This window comes from Podarcis filfolensis (assembly GCF_964270895.1).
Source record: "Podarcis filfolensis genome assembly, chromosome: 6".
Lineage (NCBI taxonomy): Eukaryota > Metazoa > Chordata > Lepidosauria > Squamata > Lacertidae > Podarcis > Podarcis filfolensis.
The window spans coordinates 97,135,674-97,157,958 of record NC_139609.1 but is presented as its reverse complement, the minus strand read 5'-3'; the positions used below and the strand labels follow the sequence as shown (position 1 = coordinate 97,157,958).

Sequence of the window (22,285 nt, the reverse complement as noted above, 5' to 3'; positions counted from 1 at the left end):
AACCAAGACTGGATCTGCAGTTCATTTCCCTTCTTTTCAACATTCTCATGGAATGCCAAACTCCTGTGGCTGGACCAACTTTAATCCTATTGCCAACAAAGATGCAAACTTGTGTGCATTCCCAATATCCCCCAGCCACCCACTCCTCCAGGGTGAGAAGTAAACCACTCCCAATTAAGACACATCATTAAATAAAGAGCGAACGAAGAAGTGGGTGCTCAGTTATAGAACACTGACTTTAATTAAACAATGGAAAATGTTTGAGGTAAACTCTTTAGTAACCAATTGTTTTCATTTCCAGTAAAAAAACAAAAACAAAACACACAAACACAGAAAAACACAACAGCACCCAATTTCCCCCTTGCAAAGGCTCAGATTTTCACTTTGGTACTGAGCTTCCACTTCACGAAGCTCATAAAAATCAAAACAATAGAAACAAACAAAAAGAGAAAAACAAGTTTGTCATATGTTTTTATAAAAACGATAGTATAAAAAAACAGTTTTGGCATCAAAAATTCTAAAAATATAGCACCAACGAGAGACAGGAAAACCTTATAAAACATTGTCACAACAACATGCCTGAAATGCATCTTTAAAAAGAGGCAAAAATGCAGTAAAATAGTGGATTTTGCCAAGCAACAGACATTATAGTTATTGCTACTTTTTGTGCAAGTTTCACAAGTAGACAGTCGCCTCAGTTTCTTTTTCTACCTTGCTTCCTACAACTTGTCCTCCTCTGATGGAGGGTCTTTCAAGTCTTACTGTTTTTAGCAAAGAAGCCTAAACTTGTTGAAATGGCAGATCTGGTCTGGAAAACAAAATAATAAAAGAAAATAAAGGACAAGAAGGCACATATGGTTAACTCCCTTTCTGGAGTTACATACATTTCCATTTCAGCCGTTTGATTTCCATGGACAAAGCTTGGGCTCAGAGGAGCCCATGTGATTTCTGCTCAGTGGCTCACTTGCTACCTGTTTATCTTAAGATCCATTCATGCGGCAGGAAAATCAGTGGAATTCCAGCACATGGGAGGGTCATGGTTTCAAGTCCAGGTATTCCAAATAAGCCAGACCTGGTACCCCCTCCTGTAATGTGTCTTCCGAGGCATCTCTGCTCAAGATTACTGGTGTTCATTTGCAAGTAGAAAGTAGAGGCTCCAGCTTAGTGTAGGACCAATTCACTACTCCAGTGTTTGCAGTTTCTTCAGCGGTGGCACAGATGAGAGAGATGATACCTGGGTCAAGCAAAAGGTAGAGAAGGAAAACTTCCTTCTCTTATTTGAATCGGCTTCCCTGAGCTGTTTCTTCCTGAAGGACCCAGGCGGTGAAAGAGAACTTCCAGCCAACAGCCCAGTTTGATGCAATGCCTGCTGGAGATAAATCTGGGCAAAGCTGACATTGCCGCAGCTAGGCTGGGGAGCAGAGGAGGGCATCTCTGCCATACTTAGTATGTTCCCCGAGCAACATATTTTTGGCTGTTGTTCAGTGGGGGAGCTTGGAGCACAGCTTGGATCTGTACCTTGAAATACTGATGGCGCGCGGGGAACAATCTTGAACCATCTGCGACGTGTTCGCTAGGAAGGTCTCCTGCTCACAATCCAATGGAATGAATGCGAGGAGTGTGTGGCCACAGTCGTGCCCTTCTGCTTGCTCTCATTGCTATCAGCGGAGCTTCCTTTTCCCCCTCTGAATGATTCCTATTTCTTGGCCAGCCTTCTACCCATTCCGCTTTTACATCAAGTCAAGCGCTATGGCAACCTCCATAGCAGTCTTCCCCAACCTAGAAGCCACCAGATTGGGGAAGGCTGCTCAAGAAGTTGTGGGCTAGAAAAGCACATCCGCACAGCTGCCTGATCCGAAAAAGGTCTCCTTTCTTTGGCAAGTGGCACAGAACCAGGAGGCATGTGAAAAGATCTCTCCAGCTCCATGGGAAAGAACCCACTGAGTTGCATCATATCCACTGTATCAAACGCTGCTTCTTAGCACATGGCAGTGCCCTGATGGGTGGAAAGAGAGACGACCTACAAAAACAAGTTGCCCCAGCAGACGGATGTCATTTCCTTTCCGTAACACAGCCAGTGGTACAAGGTAATGCCAACTGAGGGTTGGGGGAACGAAGCTAACATTCATGAGGAAAATAGCAGCATCAATAAGTTTCAGACCTGATGTCCCTCTGCATGAAGTCCTGTTGGGGACATTGCAAACAAAGGTCAACGTGTCCTACAGGTTTTGAGTCCACAGCAGCATAAGCATTTGCAGAATTTTTTGTAGGGTGGGGGCCAGATGTGAAGCTCTTATTCCCCTTTGCTCAACCCCAAAGGCCAAGAGATCTTCTCTGCCCCTCAGGTGAAACAAGAATTTGTGGGGAAGCTCAGAGGGGCTGTTGCAAGGGGCTCTGGGTCACTTCAATGGGTCTGTGCAAGAAAAATCCAGGTGGACTGTATGTTAACTTCAACAGCATGTTTTTTTTTAAGATAGATTAGTAGTTTAAAAGTATACCTGGATGCATTTGGCAGAGTTGGTTGGTTGGTTTTCTTTTGCTCTAGCCACTATAATTATCCCACACTTGTGTTTCAGCTAAATTCCTCTTGAGGAATTTCCACCATTCACACATAACGCTGAAAAAAGCAGCAGCCAAGTGTCTCGCTTTTTTAAAAAGTTTTGTTCTATATATTTATATATATTTTAGGAGTTTAAAAAGGATAAAAAGGAGAAGAGTCTCCTCGTCTTATCCTGATTGTTCCAGTGTACAAAAAGCAGCAAGGCAGGATTGTTGCTGCAATTTTGGTTTCTTCATGATTGTCCCTGGAGAGATTCTGTCGCTCATCCTTTCAAAAATTATTTTTCAAGTTTGTGGGGTTTTCGTACAGCCCCGTCAGAAAACTGCCTCTCAGTCGGGCAGCGACTGACATTGATCTTAGGGGGGAAAGGGTTGGCTAATGCTGCAGTTGTGTCCCTCCATGGACACAACAGTATTTTGCACGGTGAGTAAACAGAGGTCTTTTGACCTTTTAGAAATGTCAGTATTGATGGAAAGGAACATTTCCATCCTTCCAGTCTCCATGGTGGCGCTTGCAGATGGTGGTGAAGGGGAGATGCTATGCTGTGGGTCGCACTTGCAGGAGGGTGTCGCTCCAAGCTCTTTGCCGCCCTCCTCTCCCAAGGCTGCTTGCTCCAAGGAGACCTGGGCACCCCACCTGCTCCCTAGTCGCAGGCAAAATAATCCTTGAGCGGAGCAAACAGGTGGCGGATGACCGGGACACTCCACGCCCTGCCAAGCAGCTTCTGGCGAGTTCCACGCCCCATGTTGGACAAGTCAGTGTAATGGTGGGGGAAGCCAAAGATCCTGTGGTAGCAGCAAAGAGAGTGGTTAGTTTAGTTTCTCTGATTTGCCTTAACAAAAGGAAGCCCCAAAGCAACGTACAGTGGTACCTCGGGTTACATATGCTTCAGGTTACATACACTTCAGGTTACAGACTCCACTAACCCAGAAATAGTACCTTGGGTTAAGAACAGGATAAGAACAGAAATCATGCAGCGGCGGCGCGGCGGCAGCGGAAGGCCCCATTAGCTAAAGTGGTGTTTCAGGTTAAGAACAGTTTCAGGTTAAGAACGGACCTCCGGAACAAATTAAGTTCTTAACCTGAGGTACCACTGTACACTGTACACTGTAAACCTGTAATAAAATTACATAAGCAATATGAAACCTAGCAACAAGACTAACGTATGCCGGGGAAACAAGACGTCTCTGCCTATTGCAGAAACGTCGTTGAGGGTGGTGCCCAGATAGCAGGGCTGGCCCAAGACACTTTGGCACCGCAAAATGGCATCCACCAGCCCCTTGAGGGAAGAAGAGGCGTGCAAAGATGTACACCTGGAACAAGACGGGATTAAAGATTTACACTGGGAAGAATGGAGGGAGGAAACTGGCAGAGCCTCCTAACATCCCCTGAGAGGTCATTTTCCAGCTACCACGGGTCAGATCCTGCCTCCAAGGATTCTGCCGCAAGTGCTGCTGTGGTGGTAGCAGCATGCAACACAGTCCTTGGAGGCCGGAATTGCTGCCCCATGGATACTGCCGCCCAAGGTGGTTGCCACATCTTGCCTCTTGGATGGGCCGGCCCTGCAAGTGGGCCTCCCCAAAGAGACAGGGAGCAATCGCGGAGAAGGCCCGTTTCCCCCTCAACGCCCTTTGGATGTGACGTGCAGAGAAGGGTCTCCGCGTATGGTGATGATTCCAGGGTCTGGGCAGGTTCACATGAGGAAATGTATTGTGGTCTCAAGCCATTAAAGCCATTAAAGCCATTAGAGGGGAAACCAGAGCCTTGAATTGCTGAAAACTTTTTCTATTCTGCCAGGCCTATGCAGAATGGCTGGGACAACCCAGCCAGATGGGTGGGGTATCATCATCATCATCATCATCATCATTATTATTATTATTAGTCAGGCAATTAAGAATACACCCATACCCCACACCGGTCCACTGATGTTTCTTTTTAATTCTTTTGGTTATAACTTGCTTTTAACATTTATGATTTTACTGTATGGTTTTATATAATTTTAAACTACTGAGATTATGATGCCAAGGCATAGATAAATATTATTCTCAAATAAATTAAATTGTTTTGCCTCATTTTCCCCCCTGTGGTGTAATGCATTTATATTTGTGCTTTCAAACGTAAGTCACTTGGAGACCTAGTTAGGTAACAAGCAACTGATAAGTCTAATAATGAATAACAACAGGAACATATCATAACAATTTCAAGAGTGGTAGAAGTAACTACTCCATGGCAAATAATCTTTTAACATGCACCCCTTTGCAGGAAAACAAAAATTTGCACCTCTTGAAGAGAGGCTGGAACTGCTCTGAAGAAAAGCATTTCCTGGGCAGCCCCTGCCTGTTTCCTTTCATCTCTCCCTCTCCACCCCCCCTTGCCATGCACCATTATCCCCCCCCTTGTATCCCACCTTTCCAATTCAGTGCACCACAAATTGTCATCCTTGCCATTCATCCGCACTGGGAAAGTCTGGGCTTTCCCCTGCCTGATGGAATTGGACTTTGTGGTGATAGTCTGGACCTTTTTCAACTGAAAGAGAAGAAAAGCAAACATATTTTTAAAAAACACACACAACTGACCACCCTAAAGGACCCTTGACCATTAGGTCCAGTCGCAGACAACTCTGGGGTTGCGACACTCATCTTGCTTTACTGGCAAAGGGAGCCGGCGTACAGCTTCCGGGTCATGTGGCCAGCATGACTAAGCCGCTTCTGGCGAACCAGAGCAGCGCACAGAAACACCGTTTACCTTCCCGCCGGAGTGGTACTTATTTATCTACTTGTGCTGGTGTGCTTTCGAACTGCTAGGTTGGCAGAAGCAGGGACCGAACAACGGGAGCTCACCCCGTCGCGGGGATTCGAACTGCCAACCTTCTGATCGGAATTGGACTTTGTAGTTTAGGCTCTGTGGTTTAACCCACAGCACCACCCTCATCCCTACAAATGACCACCCTCCCAAAAAAAAAATTACAAGCGCCTCAGTGTGAAGGTTTCCAGAAAGTGGTAGCATTAATGCCATCCAGCAGAGGAAGGGAGGGAGGCTGGCTCTGTTCAGTGATTTTAGGCTTCTCATCCATCAGCCAGAAATGCGCTCAGATGTCACTGGTATGCCTTCAAGTGGCGGGGGGGGGGGGCGAGGTATTTTGCCCAGAAGGCAGCTAAAAATATCCAGATGAAAAGCAGCCGCTGGGAGGTCAGGAATGCGAAAGAGGGTCTTTGCATCTCTTCCTCAAAGGGGACAGTGTCCCCTTAGTGGTGCAACCGCCCCCTCCAACCGAGAGATCCATTTTGGGCTGCATTTTGTCACATCTGTGGAATGTCTGAGTTCTTTGCTCACAAGTAGAAGAGGGGAGAGACAGAAGGGAGAGTGTCTCGTGGGCAGCAGGGGGAGGGCAGCAGGAAAGAGGGGCTGAGAAGAGGGGCACCGCAGGGTCCACTAGAGATATAATACAGGCAATTTGGGACATAATTTGCAGGATGAGAGACCCAGGGGGCATTCCATAGCCCAGCCCTTTGCCAACCTTGGACCTTCCAGCTGTTGTCGTCAACAACATCTGGAGGTCACTGGGTTGGCAAAGGTTGTCGTTACCTTTCTTCCCCCCTCAATAAGAATGGAGGGGGGGGAATAAGAATGGAGGAAATACTTGAAATGGGGGGGGGAGTACCAAAAGTACCTTGGCTGTTCTGCCGTACTCCAAGCAGTCCTGAAGTTCAAGTTTATCCGTCGTCGAAGCTACCAGGGGCCTAAGAAAAGACAAAGCAAATTACTCTCTTAAGCCACTGCCCCATTGTCCTCCAAGCTTATCGTTTTACAGCAATGTGGGGAAACTTTGGCCCCCTATATGTTGCCGAGCGCATGTTGTTGTGGTTGTTGTAGTGTTTGGAAAGGTTTAAAAGACGACTCCCAAAATGATCAAGGGCATGGAGTGACTCAACTACAAAGGTTGCAGCATTTGGGACTTCTTAGTTTACAGAAAAGGTTAACGGGACAGAATTTATAAAATTACGCATAGCATACGGGATTTCCCAAACTTGGGTCTCTAGCTGTTTTTTGGACTACAGTTCCCATCATCCCTGACCACTGGTCCTGCTAGCTAGGGATGCTGGGAGTTGTAGTCCAAAAACACCTGAAGACCCAAGTTTGGGGAACCTGGGAGAGGGATGTTTTTCTCCCTCATCACACTGGAGCTTGTGGAGATCCGATGAAGCTGAGCGATGGAAGATTTCGGACAGAGAAAAGGAAGTCTTTCTTCATACAGTGCAAGAGCTGGAACTCCCGCCCACAAGAGGGGCTTCTAAATTACCTGTTCATCCCAGGCAGATTCCCCCAGAAGTATCGGGCGCGGTGTGCAGCCGAGACTTTGACGGCATCAATCATAATAGGGTTACACTGAAGACAAAAAGGGACGGCAGTTAGGGACGAAGCGGCAGAAGGACTATTTCACAATTCCTTTGACAGCAGGATGAGATGCAGCTTGGGGGAAAAGAAGCAGCTCCAAAAGTCAGAAAGATGAATGACAGGCTGCCTCATGCGCTGCCATGGTTAGGATAGTAGTAGCAGCAGCAATGACAAAAATAGTACTAATTCTAGTACTATGCTGTGAATGGCCTGTGATCTTCGGGTGAAGGGCGGTATACAAATCAAATAAAAAATAAAATAAAATATATATAATATATAATATATAATAAAAATAAAAATACAGTCCTTTTCAACTGTGAAATGCTCTCCCCATCCTTATTGACTTTAAGACAGTTCTGTTTACCCCAGCACCTTGCTTTAATTTGGATCACATCCTATGACAATCTCCTACAGTGGTGCCCCGCAAGACGAATGCCTCGCAAGACGGAAAACCTGCTAGACGAAAGGGTTTTCCGTTTTGGAGGTGCTTCGCAAAACGAATTACCTATGGGCTTGCCTCGCAAGACGAAAATGTCTTGCGAGTTCCTGCAGGGTTTTTTTCCCTCCCGCCCCTTTTTCCCAAGCCGCTAAGCCGCTTATCAGCTGATCCGCTAAGCCGCTTAACAGCTGATCGCTAAGCCGCTTATCAGCTGATCCGCTAAGCCCCTTGACAGCTGATCCGCTAAGCCACTAAGCCGCTTATCAGCTAAGCCGCTAATAGCGCTAATCTGCTAAGCTGCTAATGGGCTTGCTTTGCAAGACGAAAAAACCGCAAGACGAAGAGACTCGCGGAATGGATTCTTTTCGTCTTGCGAGGCACCACTGTACTCTGTTTGGTTTTCACCTTGCAGTTGGGTGGGGTAGGAGTCAAATTGCTTTGAGGGCATTTTGTATTATAAGCAAAGAATAAACGCAATAGATTACTAAAAAAATACCGTATTTTTCCATGAATAAGACGCCCCATGTATAAGATGTCACCCCCCCTTTTTTTACTCCAAATTAAGAAATCAGTATGTTATACATCAAGCAGAATGACTTTGATATATCAACCCCAAGATCACCCAAAGTTGTTGAGCCTTCTTGGGGGGGGGGAGATTGCCCATTGGTAGCACCCTCCGCTGGTACCTGAGATCGCCCTAAGGTGTTTTTTTTGGGGGGGGACACATCGCCGAACCTTGCTGAGATTTTTGGGGGGAATTTGCCCTACAGCCCTTGTGCGCATGTTTTTTTAACCACCCGTGTATAAGACCGCCAATTTTGGAATAGAAAAATTTTGGAAAAAACATCACCTTATACACGGAAACAAGGGACGCGGGTGGCACTGTGGATTAAACCACAGAGCCTAGGACTTGCCGGTCAGAAGGTCGGCGGTTCGAATCCCCATGACGGGGTGAGCTCCCATTGCTTGGTCCCTGCTCCTGCCAACCTAGCAGTTCGAAAGCACGTCAAAGTGCAAGTAGATAAATAGGTACCGTTTCGGCGGGAAGGTAAACGGCATTTCTGTGTGCTGCTCTGGTTCGCCAGAAGCGGCTTAGTCATGCACACCACATGACCCAGAAGCTGTACGCTGGCTCCCTCGGCCAGTAAAGCGAGATGAGCGCCGCAACCCCAGAGTCGGCCACAACTGGACCTAATGGTCAGGTGTCCCTTTACCTTTACCTTCATACACGGAAAAAATAAAGTAAATGGATTCCTAGAATCGGTTGTACGCCGATTGTGAACAGTCCGCTGCACGGTCATCAGAGCAAGGCCACGCAAAGGAGCTGAGCAAGGTCCTTAAGTGCAGGGGCACAAATTATGAAAAGGGAAATGGAAAAGAGGTGGACAGTACAACAAAGATCGTTTAAAGGGTTTTGGATGAAACACGGGCACAGGAAGGTCTTACACAACAGGGCATCCCGCTAATGGGCATTCACTTAACACCCCAAAAGCCTTCTTCTACCTTCTAAGGTAAAGGTAAAGGGACCCCTGACCATTAGATCCAGTCGTGGCAGAGTCTGGGGTTGCGGCACTCATCTCGCTTTATTGGCTGAGGGAGCCGGCGTACAGCTTCTGGGTCATGTGGCCAGCATGACTAAGCCACTTCTGGAGAACCAGAGCAGCACACAGAAACGCCATTTCCCTTCCCGCTGGAGCGGTACCTCTTTATCTACTTGCACTTTGAGGTGCTTTCGAAGTGCTAGGTTGGCAGGAGCAGGGACCAAGCAATGGGAGCTCACCCCGTTGTGGGGATTTGAACCACTGACCTTCTGATCGGCAAGTCCTAGGCTCTGTGGTTTTACCCACAGCACCACCCGCGTCCTGGTTCTACCTTCTAGTCTGCCCCTATTAGAACCCACCCATGCAAAAGCAGGATCCATGCCTTCAATTAAATAATTGCAAACACATTTTGCAGAGCTCAAGGGCGTTCTCAGTCATCCTCTATTTTTTTCTCTTCTGTTTTTCAAAAGCTTCTGGCCCTTGAGGAAAAGACTGACACCCCCCCCCCAGCCTTTACCTCCAGGAAACGAGAGATGTCCCTCTTGTCGTTGATGCGCATGGCCACGACATTCTCAAACAGCCAAAAGAAGGGGCGCTCCTCCCCGGCTTTGGGGCGTGTGTAATTGAGAAGGTGGTAGAACTCGAAGAAGAGTCGCCCGGTCCCCTCTGCAAAGGGAAGACGGGTGGGTCAAAGGAATGTAGGACATTAAAAAAAAAATAACCTGGGGGTTGAGGAGCCAAGCTGAGAGCCCCCATCCTTTCAAGGGCTGCTTACCATACAGGCCCTTCCTGGCAGGGTTCACGATGGAGAGGTCGTTGCAGGGGCTTCCGCCAATCACCAGGTCAAAAGGGCCCCATTCGTCAATCTGCAACAGGCAAGCAGAGCAATGGGTTTTGCAAGGTCAAGTGCAAAGTCATGTTGCCTGTCTTGTTTGTAAATCCCAGGCTTCTGGGGCTTCACAAAATCAGTGCCGGATTTACGTATAAGCTAAACAAGCTCTAGGTTGGGGCCCCACTCTCTTGGGGGCCCCCAAAAAAATTAAAGGGGGGAAAACTGGATGTGCATTTTCAAAATATAAGATAGAAAACAAATAAAATAAAACCTACATACAGCAACAGCGTTTTGTGTTGTATAGGCTCCTATGATGTAAGTAATGGGCCCCCAATCATTTTATGTTAGAGCTTAATAATTATTTCACTTTTAATATACTTCTTCTTAATTGTATTTCAGTTCAACAATTACTTTGATGTGCAAATGGCTTTAGATACCTACTAGGTCCATAAATTACCAAATAGCATATATTCAACACAAAAAAACAGCAACAATTTGTTGTTGACAAAGGACAGCTGGACATATAAAGGGCCCCATTACCTTCAGTAGCTTAGGGCCTCATCAAACCTAAACCTGGCCCTGCACAAAATGACCACATCGCAGAAGACCCCAGAAGAGCCAGACAGCTGGGTCAGGCCCAAAGGAGCCCAGCATCCTCTTCTCACCATAGTTATTTATAATAAAATAAACATCTTTTAAACCACAATCAAGCACTATATCAGTTCTGTTCAATAAATAAATGTATTATCTGATGCTTTCTTTGTGTGCCTCGTCCACATGAGGTCATAGCTGTCAACTTTTCCCTTTTCTTGTGAGGAATCCTATTCGGAATAAGGGAATTTCCCTTTCAAAAAAAGGAAAACGTTGCCAGCTATGCGTGAGGTCCAGATGGTGGCAGTACAGGAACAGACCTTTTCTGCAGGGGCTCTCCATTTGTGAGATGCTCTCCCCAATTAGGTTTGCTTGGCACCTTGGTTACACATCTGTAGGTGCCAGGCAAAAGCATTCGTCTTCTCCAAAACCTTTGGCTAATTAAAAAAAGATGACCTTTTAAAGTGCGAGTGGGGAGGTATTTGTCTTTCCCCCCCCTTGTGCTATTATTATATTATGTACTTGATGTTTTATGTTGTAGACCACCGTATGGTCTCTTTATGAAAGGCAGTATATAAATTTAATAAATAATAACAAACATTTTGACCCGGCTTCCAATACAACCAGCCAGCCGCCTCAACTAGACCACAGGGTATCTCCTTACATTTTTCTTGGTTATGTTCCTGACGTCATGCACGTATTTGATGTTCCCTTCGTGCCGCACAGTTCCCACAGCTATGGACTCCTCGCAGATCTCAGAGGCGACGTACTTCTCCACCTGGATGCCAAGATCCCGCAGGACGAGGTAGCCTAAAGAGTCAAAGCACCACGGGTGAGGAGATGGGAGAGGTGGCCCTTGAGATTCTCTCGTGATTCCCTGGCAAACAGCTCCAACTGTGGGAGCCAAGATGCGCAGGGTGTCCACATCCCGACAGAAACAAGAGACTCTCAGGAGCTGCAGTGTTGATGCGCATGCTCTGGCTGCTACTGTGGCATGGAGAAGGACATTTTCCCAGTGCACATTTTGTTCACACACACACACACACACACACAAGTCATGCATGCGCAACATCGTTTGATGAGGAACAACACTGCCAACAAAAGATCGGTGATGGGACCAAAACAAATCACGAATGTCATGGGACAGCCTGGAAGATGCAGGACAGGGGAAGGAAGGTGGACAGAGATAGACACGGGGTCAAATGAACCAGACTGGCCTTAAGGAAGGAGGGTACAGGCTCGACCACCACTGTGGGATGAGCTGTCCTTTAGCGGTGATGATGGCTCTTCTCATCCATCCTCACTATGACCTAGCAAGGCAGAGCAGCAATTTTTCTCAAGGGTTATCAACGAAAATTTTTCACAGTGCCATTACTATGCTACAGCTTGTGCCCAGCGCAGGACCACCATGGCATTCTCTGTGCAGGGGGACCAGGGGCGGAGATACACTCGTGGTTTTTAACCTTAAGGAATGGTTTTGATAACTATGGCTGGATCTCCACTGATCTGAAAAAACGCTAAAAGGAGTTGTAAAGCTCTCAGTGCAGTTTTCCATTGACTGATGTACAGCGCCCTGGTGTCACACTTTTATAACGCATTTATAACGTTATAAGGCGCCAGTATAGATTAGTCCTGCATGGACACATGACGTCCTACTTTTAACATTCATAATGTGTTATTAAACCAGCAGGAGGAAAACAAAATGGTGAGATTGGCAAAGTGAATGATGGACCTGCCCATCAGCTAAATGAGCTACTCACTGCCCTAGCAAACCTGTGATTTGAACCCGCTCCTAGCATATTGGTGTGTGGCCCTTTGGATGTTTCGTTGTGTGGCTGGGGCAACCCAGTCAGATGGGCAGGGTGCAAGAAATACTTCTATGATTCTCAGACATCAGAGTTCGTTGAGGGGGCCTCTCACCTGTTGCAATTCCATCAAAGAGAGACAGCACTCTGATTGGCCTCCTGTTTGCCGCTGGGATGGCAGGGTAGATTTTTGGTGGCTCCTGTGAGAAGAGAGCGGGGGGAGAGAGAGAGTAGAAATGGCACCACCAGCCACCACCGGTGCCCATCTCTCCCACTGGCTTAAGTTCATTGCAAATATAGGAAGCCTCTTCTAAGGTTGCCACATGCAAGAAGTGTGAATCCTAGCCATTAAGAAAATCAAATGCATATGTTTCACATCACCAACTGGACCTAAGAACATGGTGTAACAATAGCCTGCAGGATCAGGCCCACGGCCCATCTAGTCCAGCATCCTGTTCTCAGAATAGAATTTTACTATTACGGTCACAGACCAGTTCCGGGTCACTTACAATATCAGGAAAATCATAAAACACAACAGGAATACATTGAATTGGAAATGGGCATAATAGAGACAATTCAGATATAGCGGCAGTTAAAAAAAATATTAAATCTTGATCACTGAAATATAACCTAAAATTATCATTTAAAACCTTAATCGTTCTGGTAGTACAGCTTGTTTCCTAAGTTTTATGGCAGTCGCACAGAATTTGGCCACCCTTAGTGTGATCTCTGGATCCTTGTCCTCTACCAGGAGTTTTAGACATTGAAATCCGGGCCCATTTGGAGATTTTTGTATAACAGGAGTGCATCCTGTTCTCACAGGCAGCAGCCAGGTGTTTCAATGGGAAGCCAAAAAGCAGGATCCGAACATCAGTGCATCTCTACAATTCTATAATTCTACTTTAGGGCAGGTGGGCTACGCTGTCCCCCTTTAACCACACCCCTGTTTCCTTACGTATTCCAGCCCCTTCTCATCCGTGAAGAACTCCTTCAGGCGGGTGTTCCAGTCGCCCCTTCTCTGAAGCATCCCGTGACGCTCTTGCGGCTGGCACATGTAGCAGCTCCAGGGGTCCTCCTTCCTGGCTGCGTCGGCCGCCCCGCGACCCACTAGCAGGTTCAGGCAGTCCACACAGAAGCACCTGCACAAAACAAGGGAAGAGGAACGGGGGGGGGGGTCCGTAAGTGTCAGGAGTGCGTGCAGGAGCCAGGCTCTGTGACCAGTAGGGCTTCGCAGGATTGGGGCCTTCCTAAGTTTGTTCTGGAGAGGCAAGGCGCGGCCGCACAGGTGAGGCTGCTTGGTAACTCGCTGCACCTGGTGGCAAGAACAGGGAAGGGATATAAGGTCAGCCTTTCCCTTCGGCTCTTTGCCACAGCAACACATTTCCTGCCTTGCTGCGTTTGGCTTCTTGCTTCCTGATCCTCGGACCCTTGACTTCCTGACTCCTTGCTTCTCGACCCTCGGACCCTTGACTTCCCGACTCCTTGCTTCTCGACCCTCGGACCCTTGATTTCCTGACTCCTTGCTTCTCGACCCTCGGACCCTTGACTTCCTGACTCCTTGCTTCTCGACCCTCGGACCCTTGACTTCCTGACTCCTTGCTTCTCGACCCTCGGACCCTTGATTTCCTGACTCCTTGCTTCTCGACCCTCGGACCCTTGACTTCCTGACTCCTTGCTTCTCGACCCTCGGACCCTTAACTTCTTGACTCCTTGCTTCTCGACCCTCGGACCCTTGACTTCCTGACTCCTTGCTTCTCGACCCTCGGACCCTTGACTTCTTGACTCCTTGCTTCTCGACCCTTGGACCCTTGACTTCCTGACTCCTTCCTTCTCGACCCTCGGACCCTTGACTTCCTGACTCCTTGCTTCTCGACCCTCGGACCCTTGATTTCCTGACTCCTTGCTTCTCGACCCTCGGACCCTTGACTTCCTGACTCCTTGCTTCCTGATCCTCGGACCCTTGACTTCTTGACTCCTTGCTTCTCGACCCTCGGACCCTTGACTTCTTGACTCCTTGCTTCTCGACCCTCGGACCCTTGACTTCTTGACTCCTTGCTTCTCGACCCTCGGACCCTTGACTTCCTGACTCCTTGCTTCTCGACCCTCGGACCCTTGACTTCTTGACTCCTTGCTTCTCGACCCTCGGACCCTTGACTTCCTGACTCCTTCCTTCTCGACCCTCGGACCCTTGACTTCCTGACTCCTTGCTTCTCAACCCTCGGACCCTTGATTTCCTGACTCCTTGCTTCTCAACCTGGATAGCTCAGTTGGTTAGACCATGGTCTGATAACACCAAGGTTGCAGGTTCGATCCCTGTATGGACCAGCTGCATATTCCTGCATTGCAGGGGGCTGGACTAGATGATCCTCAGGGTCCCTTCCAACTCTACAGTTCTATGATTCTATGATCCTCGGACCCTTGACTTCGTGACTCCTTGCTTCTTGACCCTTGGACACTTGGCTTCGTGACTCCTTGCTTCTCAACCCTCAGACCCCTGACTTCGTGACTCCTTGCTTCTCGACCCTCGGACCCTTGACTTCGTGACTCCTTGCTTCTCGACCCTCAGACCCCTGACTTCGTGACTCCTTGCTTCCCGATCCTCGGACCCCTGACTTCCTGACTCCCTGCTTCCCGATCCTCGGACCCTTCTGGACTCTCGTTCCTGCTCCCACCCCGCCTTCTTGCCCCTGGTTCTGACGTCCTCAGCCGGGACTTCGATTGCCCGTAGACCGGACCGTGACAGTAAGGATGGGCAGCTCCTCTGTTCCTCCACAGCCAGGTCGAAATTCTGCAAAACGCATTATCAGTAAGGCCAGTATTACTATGCAAGAGTGTGGCCCGACCACAAAACTAGAAGGAACCTGACTGCCGAATGTTACAAAGAAAAATAACGCCAGATAAAGCACAAGGAGGGTTCTGCATGTACAGCAAAAGGGGGGGTATTGGAGGAATTTTCTTCTATATAGTGTGCATTAGTAGTAGTATTAGTAATAGTGATAATAATAATTTATTATTTGTACCCCGCACGGAAACGCTGTTTACCTTCCCGCCGGAGCAGTACCTATTTATCTACTTGCACTGGCGTGCTTTCGAACTGCTAGGTTAGCAGGAGCTGGGACAGAGCAACGGGAGCTCACCCCGTCGCAGGGAATCGAACCGCCAACCTTCTGATCAGCAAGCCCAAGGGGCTCAGTGGTTGAGACTACAGCACCACCCGCGATTATTATTATTCCGCCCAATACAATTGCAGCTAGCTCAGGGGTTTGGTTCCAAGGGTTCTGTCATGGATGCTGTAGTTTGGATTCTTGAGACAGGTGAGGTCTCTCACCTGAAGCAGTTGGCATTGTCGCAGAGAAGCAGCTCGTTCCCCGCGCAACAGATGCTGCAGTAAGCCTGGTACCCATCTTCATCGTACATGTAGAAAAATTCTAGGAACTGAACCTGCGAGGAAAAGAGATCTGTGGCAGATTTAAACAGTTTCCGATTTCCTGGGTGTCCCTAGCCCCCAAATAAGTTTCAGAGAAGGCCAGCCACCCCCAGCCTGGCCCCGTCCACATTTTTCGGACTACAGCTGAAGCTGATGGGAATTGTAGTCCGAACAATCTGGAAGGGGCAAGGCTGGGGACATTTGCAGTATTTTTTTATTTAGCAAAATTTACATCCTGCTTGGTTGTACAAAAAAACTCAAAGCGGTTTAACAAGAAGAATAAAAGGATAGTGAAAACAATTAAAACAATGGCAGAATTTTTTAAATAAAAGTTAATATTTCAATTGGACCAATTACATATTAAAAAAACATTTATTCGGCGGTTGGGACATTCCAAATTTAAGTAGCTATTGTGAAGCAAGCCAAGTCAGCCATCCAGTAAGAGAATGCAGTAGTCAACACTGGAGAATATAGAAATTGATGGTGATCCTATAAGGGTATTAGCTTTAATGAAAAATAAGCTTTGATTATTAAGTTTACAAATCCCAATACAGTGGTACCGTGGTTCTCGAACTTAATCCATTCCTGAAGTCCATTTGACTCCTGAAACCATTCAAAAACCAAGGCGTGCACTCAAGCGGAAACTGCGTCGGATGTACGGCTTCTGAAAAATGTTCACAAACCGGAACACTTACTTCCGGGTTTGTGGCGTTCGGGAACCAATTTGTTCTGGAGCCAAGCCGTTTAACAGCCAAGGTACCACTGTACACAAGCATGATTTAGAATAAAAAAACAGGCAAAAGTTTTAGCTCCAGGACTGTCACCTATAATTCCAATACAGCATCGTCCTCTTATTTCAAAATAAAAACAGATTATATAATGTGAATGTTGCAAGGACTCCATTTATATTATTTAAAAGATTATTATAGGAAAGGACGACTTCTTACAGCAGCAAAAATGAAAGTCCATTTAGAGAACAATCAAATTTCATGGCTGTTAGGGTATCAGTGGAGATCTGCTCTTACAAACACACAAATTAAGAACGAAGCGGCCATCTGTCATGGATTCTGTAGTTGAGATTCCTGCATTACAGGGGGCTGGACAATCCTATGTCTCTATGGCTTCTTACAGATGTGGAACAGCGCCAGTTCCGCAAATTGAAGTGGCTTTCATGGGGTAAGGCGATCTCGCAGGTAATCTGGTCCCGTGTTGTTAAGTAAGGCAATGGCTCTGCATGAAATGGGTTGGAGGAACACCCCCCCCCCCAAATCACCTGGACACTCACCTGGCAAGTCTCGCAGAGGCCCCCTTCGAACAGGGGGTGGGTGGTCACCGGATTCTTCTTCCCACACGACAAGCAGCTGTCTGTTCAACGAGCGAAGGACAAGTGAGTAGAGTTTTAATGAGCACTCCTTAGAGTGCATCTGACATAAGGCAAAATGGTCCCAGCGTTCAGTCTGGAGAGATTCTACCAATACTGGTAGAGAGCAATGAGCTTGAAAGGCCAATGGTCTCACACGGCATTGATTGATTGATTGATTGATTGATTGATTGATTGATTTCTATACTGCTTAATGTGTTAAAAATATCTCTAAGTGGAGTGCAGAGAACTGTAGCAACAGCAGCCCTTCCAACTCCACAGTTCTATGATTCTAAATAAAATATTACAAAATACAGTTGCATACAACAACATGGCATTGATACAAAGTTAATAACATATATCAATCGATTATCAATTCATTTTCCAATATCAATTCACCCTCCCCCTCAGCCTCCAGGTTCTCCCCCAGCGTCCAAACAAACTCCTCTCACCCACGAAAGTCTCACAATGGGAAGAGATCCTGGAACAAGGACATCTCCTAGGCTCCGACTCTAGACTTGTTTTTCATGTAGGGTTGCCATACGTATGGGAATTCCCTGACATAACCAGAATACGGCAGTGGGTAACAGTGTCCAGATTGAAATCACTAAAAATGTCCGGGAAAATCCCATATTGGAAGTCTAGATGTTGGGTGAATTTGCTTAAAAGTAGCTCGAAAACAAAAAGCTCAAAAACTTTGCTTCCAGATCTTTGCTTTTTGAAATACAGTGGAAGCGCGGGTTGCGAACGGGATCCGTGTGGGATGCACGTTCGCAACCCGCAGCGGCGCGTCTGCGCACTCGCAGGTTGCGATTTGGCACTTATGCGCATGCGCAAAGCGTGATTTAGTGCTTCTGCGCATGTGCAACCACCGTAACCCAGAAGTAACCCGTTCCAGTACTTCCGGGTTTCAGCGGGTCCATAACCTGAAAAAACGCAATCAAAAGGGTCTGTAACCTGAGGTATGACTGTATGGCAACCCTATTTTCATGGGCAGGTCAAGGTGGATGGTCCTTCCTCTTGCATTAATTTCTCCAACCCTCTTTTCAAGTCATCCAGGTTGGTGGCCATCCCTGCGGCAGGGAGTGCCACAGTTTACCTACGCGCTGTGTGGTCAGCATCAGCAACCTGAATACAGTGGTGCCTCGCAAGACGAAATTAATTCGTTCCGCAAGTTTTTTCTTCTTGCGAGTTTTTCGTCTTGCGAAGCACGGTTTCCCATAGGAATGCATTGAAAATCAATTAATGCGTTCCTATGGAGACCGCCTTCAGACCAGGTCCGGGGACAGTCTGTCCCCGGACCTCTTCTGAAGGCTGGCGGGGGGAGAAGGACTTTTCTCCCCACCGCCAGCCTTCAGTACAGCCTTCTGAAGGCTGGCGGTGGGAAGAAATGCCCTTCTCCCGCCGCCAGCCTTCAGAAGAGTTCCCCCAGGGCTGCCTAGGCTGCGGATAGCAGCCTGCTGCCCCGCGCGAGGGGCGCTCTTAAGCAGAGCGCCCCTCGCGCGGGGCAGCAGGCTGCTATCCGCAGCCTAGGCAGCCCTGGGGGAACTCTTCTGAAGGCTGGCGGCGGGAGAAGGGCTTTTCTTCCCACCGCCAGCCTTCAGAACAGCCTTCTGAATGTTGGCGGTGGGGAGGAAAACCTTCCTCCCACCGCAAGTCTTCAAGACAGGTCGGGAACAGAGGAGAAGCGCTGCGCACCTTCCCCTCTGTTCCCGGACCTGTCCTGAAGGCTTGCGGTGGGAGGAGGGCTTTCCTCCCCACCGCCAACATTCAGAATGCTGTTTTGAATGTTGGCGGTGGGGAGGAAAACCTTCCTCCCACCGCAAGTCTTCAGGACAGGTCCGAGAACAGAGGAGAAGCGCTGCGCGCCTTCTCCTCTGTTCCCGGACCTGTCCTGAAGGCTTGCAGTAGGAGGAGGGCTTTCCTCCCCACCACCAACATTCAGAATGCTGTTCTGAATGTTGGCGGTGGGGAGGAAAAACCCTCCTCCCACCGCAAGCCTCGGGAACAGAGGAGAAGCGCTGCGCGCCTTCTCCTCTGTTCCCGGACCTCCCACCGCAAGCCTTCAGGACAGGTCCGGGAACAGAGGAGAAGGCGCGCTGCGCTTCCCCGCTGTCCCCGGAGATTTCCCTGTGGGCTTTCATCTTGCGAAGCAAGCCCATAGGGAAATTCGTCTTGCGAAGCCGCTAAAAAATCGGAAAACCCTTTCGTCTTGCGGGTTTTTCGTTTAGCGAGGCATTCGTCTTGCGGGGCACCACTGTATTATTCCTTTCCATCTGCTACTGACACATGACAGGGAGTATCTGCAGGCGAGGGGGGTGGTCTTCTGGGCCTGAATCAGGCCAAGCTTTGATGCTGAAGGTGCTCTTTACTGGGAGTCCCCAAACTAAGGCCCGCGGGCCAGATAAGGCCCAAGGGACTTGTTTATCCGGCCAACAACGCCCGCCGCCCGCTCTTACTGGTGCTGCGCTGCGCAGCTGCCCACTTCCGGGTCGGAGGAGCACCGGAAATAGCTTGCGCGCATGTACAAGCGTTATTTGCGCATGCACAAGCGTTATTTCCCGTGCACATCCGGGTCAGAGGAGGCCCGCGCACATGCGCACAAGCTATTTTGAGTGCTCCTCTGACCTGGAAATGCACCGGAAATACCGTGTGCGCACGCATATGCGCACACGCTCCCCCGCCCTCCGGCCCGCCGCGCAATCGGCACTGGAGACACCAGCCCGAGGCGTGGTAAGTTTGCTGACCCTTGCCATTTACCTTCCAAGCTCTTCTTGTTGTGCCTGACTTCAGAAGCCATCGACTCTGGAAAGAAAGCGGCAACGACGAGTTAGCGAGTGAAGTGCCTCCCCTCGGAGAGGCCAGGACACAAGCCCACATGCGGCAAACTGGGACTCCTTAAAAGAGTTTCAGAGTTGTACGAAGAACCGGCTTTCTATGTTCCATAGGATTAAATGGCACATACGCACTCCATGTCCCTGCCTACTGACATCAGGCAGGAACCTGCATGGTACTTTTTGGACACCTACTAAAAACTTTGTTTAGACACTCCGACCCAGATATGCAGAACACTAACATCTGCTTCTAGCTTATCGCTTATTGTAATTATGATCTGAATGCTATTTTTACTTTTGTTGTATTCCTTTTGTAAACCACTATGAGTTTGTTTGTTTCTTTGCAATCGAGTGATATATAAAATTTATGAAATAATTCTTTTTTATAAAAAAAAATCTCCCTGCACATAGAACACTAGCATGTCAGGGATTTTAGCCTTATATACTTTTATTATGTGCAGTAAGGGTTGTTGTTGTTTCAATAAAATTGCACCTCTGCAGGTGCCTCTCCCTCCCTCCCTCCACACCCCCCAACCCCAATCCGGTCCCAATCCTACCTCTGCTCTGGTTGTCCTCTGCCTGCTCCTTGTTGCTCCCATTGCAGACATTAGTCTTGAGCCGCTTGGCTGGGGGGGCAGGTTCAGGGGAAGGCAGTTCAGGAGCGGCAGATTCTTCAGAGCTTTTCTCCCTGAGGAGACTGCTGTCTGCAGAGAAAGGACAGCTGGCTTTAGTCGGACAGACATCTTCTTTCGCAGGTGGAAAGGGGAAAGGGGAATGGTTTGCAGGCAGGTTGGGGGTCCTGGAGTGGGGGGTCTGCCATCCCCACAAGGAGCCGCAGGGGCCTTCTTCAAAGATTGCATCCTGCACAGGGAAAGCTAGTAGGAATGTCCAGCACAAGCAAGCCTATGCTGAAGACAAAACGGTCAGGCTCCCTGTCAAATATTCAAGCTGTAAACCCCGTAATTCTGCACTGTGAACAAATGTGGAGAATTTGTCTGTAGGCAGCAGCCACAATGTGATAAGAATTTTAAGGTCTTAGATATATAATAAATGTACCAACCAAGCACGTACATAGATTGGCACAGGATGACCGACCTGAAACCATTTTTGATTCCCAAACTGACCAAATGTTTTCTCTGCAAGGTCAAAGGGAAATTGAAAAGCCTCCCCATTGTCTTTTCCTTCACAAATCCTGTCTTACGGGTATGTCTGTGTTTGAATAGGGTGTGAGCCTGTGACCTGGCTCAGGAACTAAGTATTTATCATTACAAAAGACTGGCCAGGCTCCCCAGGCAATCCAATCAAGTGACCATTAAACAGGTAACCTGGCAGACAGGAGGTAAACAAAGCACTCAGATTTCTGCTGTAGACCGCCTTTTCTGTGATGTAGGTATGATGTATCTGGGGGTGTTCGTGATCTACAGGGTGGCAATTTCAAAAGTCTATATAAGGCCTTGCGCACCATTGTTCTGGGTTCCTCCTCTCTCCTGCGTGTGAGGGGAGCACCCTGTTGCAACAGATCAATAAAGATCAGGCTTACTAGCTGCTTTGCTTCTCAATATTCTCGGGTTGGCCTCTGTTATTTTCTCCTACCAATAGGGAACCTACGTAAGGACTCTATATGGGCTCTTGGACACCCCATAAGGGAAAGGGGGCAGATTTTTGTTTACAACAACAATAACAGCTCTCAGAGTCAGGTTCCTCCGGGCTCCCACTGCCCTCTTGCTGGGTTTCCTCGCCCAAGCCTCCCCCAGCCAGCTCCTTACCTGAGGTCTTGGGGGGCTTCAGTCCTTTCCCTCCAGTGGGCTTGAAGCCATTCATGGCCCATTCCACCATGGGCTTCAGCTTGTCTTCGAGAGAGTCCCCCGGGGCGCTCGAGAACGACTTGCCCGCTCGGCTGCTTGCCACCTGCCAGGAGGAAGAGGAGGAGGCCTTGCGAAGGTGTCGCAGAGCAGGTGGGCATCCTGGATTGTGCTGCCTAAATTCCTGCCCCTGGCTGCTTCACAGCAGAGCGGGATGTGCAAGGCTCCTTGCAGCTCCTACCTGATATAGGTTAGGACCTATAAAGTCCCATATGCCCTGGGCCCAGGCTACCCAAAAATGTTGGTCGGCATCCGTCTGTCTCATGGAATCATAGAGTTGGAAGAGACCACAAGGGCCATCGAGTCCAACCCCCTGCCAAGCAGGAAACACCATCAGAGCACTCCTGATATATGGTTGTCAAGCCTCTGCTTAAAGACCTCCAAAGAAGGAGACTCCACCACACTCCTTGGCAGCAAATTCCACTGTCGAACAGCTCTTACTGTCAGGAAGTTCTTCCTAATGTTTAGGTGGAATCTTCTTTCTTGTAGTTTGGATCCATTGCTCTGTGTCCGCTTCTCTGGAGCAGCAGAAAACAACCTTTCTCCCTCCTCTATGTGACATCCTTTTATATATTTGAACATGGCTATCATATCACCCCTTAACCTCCTCTTCTCCAGGCTAAACATGCCCAGCTCCCT

The 22,285-nt window shown here is 48.3% G+C and overlaps 1 protein-coding gene and 1 long non-coding RNA gene across 3 annotated transcripts in view; both read right to left on the bottom strand.

Annotated features, from left to right (window-relative positions):
• Positions 1–215: 215 nt before the first annotated feature.
• The window catches only part of DNMT3B (DNA methyltransferase 3 beta), a 60,158-nt gene continuing 38,088 nt past the window's right edge, over positions 216–22,285 (bottom strand). For both annotated transcript variants that reach the window (XM_083618561.1, XM_083618562.1), the window contains 14 exons: positions 21,551–21,692; positions 20,342–20,488; positions 19,711–19,755; positions 16,876–16,955; positions 15,492–15,604; positions 13,119–13,302; positions 12,279–12,363; positions 11,023–11,168; positions 9,711–9,801; positions 9,453–9,601; positions 6,861–6,946; positions 6,231–6,300; positions 4,968–5,086; positions 216–3,345 (listed from right to left, as the gene is read on the bottom strand). In XM_083618561.1, coding sequence (XP_083474687.1) covers positions 3,204–3,345; positions 4,968–5,086; positions 6,231–6,300; positions 6,861–6,946; positions 9,453–9,601; positions 9,711–9,801; positions 11,023–11,168; positions 12,279–12,363; positions 13,119–13,302; positions 15,492–15,604; positions 16,876–16,955; positions 19,711–19,755; positions 20,342–20,488; positions 21,551–21,692 — 1,599 coding nt within the window. In that variant the 3' untranslated portion in view covers positions 216–3,203. The remainder of the gene's footprint in view (positions 3,346–4,967; positions 5,087–6,230; positions 6,301–6,860; positions 6,947–9,452; positions 9,602–9,710; positions 9,802–11,022; positions 11,169–12,278; positions 12,364–13,118; positions 13,303–15,491; positions 15,605–16,875; positions 16,956–19,710; positions 19,756–20,341; positions 20,489–21,550; positions 21,693–22,285) is intronic.
• On the bottom strand, positions 13,359–14,047 carry LOC310764882. Its single transcript, XR_014549316.1, has 3 exons — positions 13,901–14,047; positions 13,535–13,595; positions 13,359–13,465 (listed from the first exon to the last, which is right to left on the bottom strand). It is a non-coding gene; the product is annotated as an uncharacterized lncRNA (long non-coding RNA).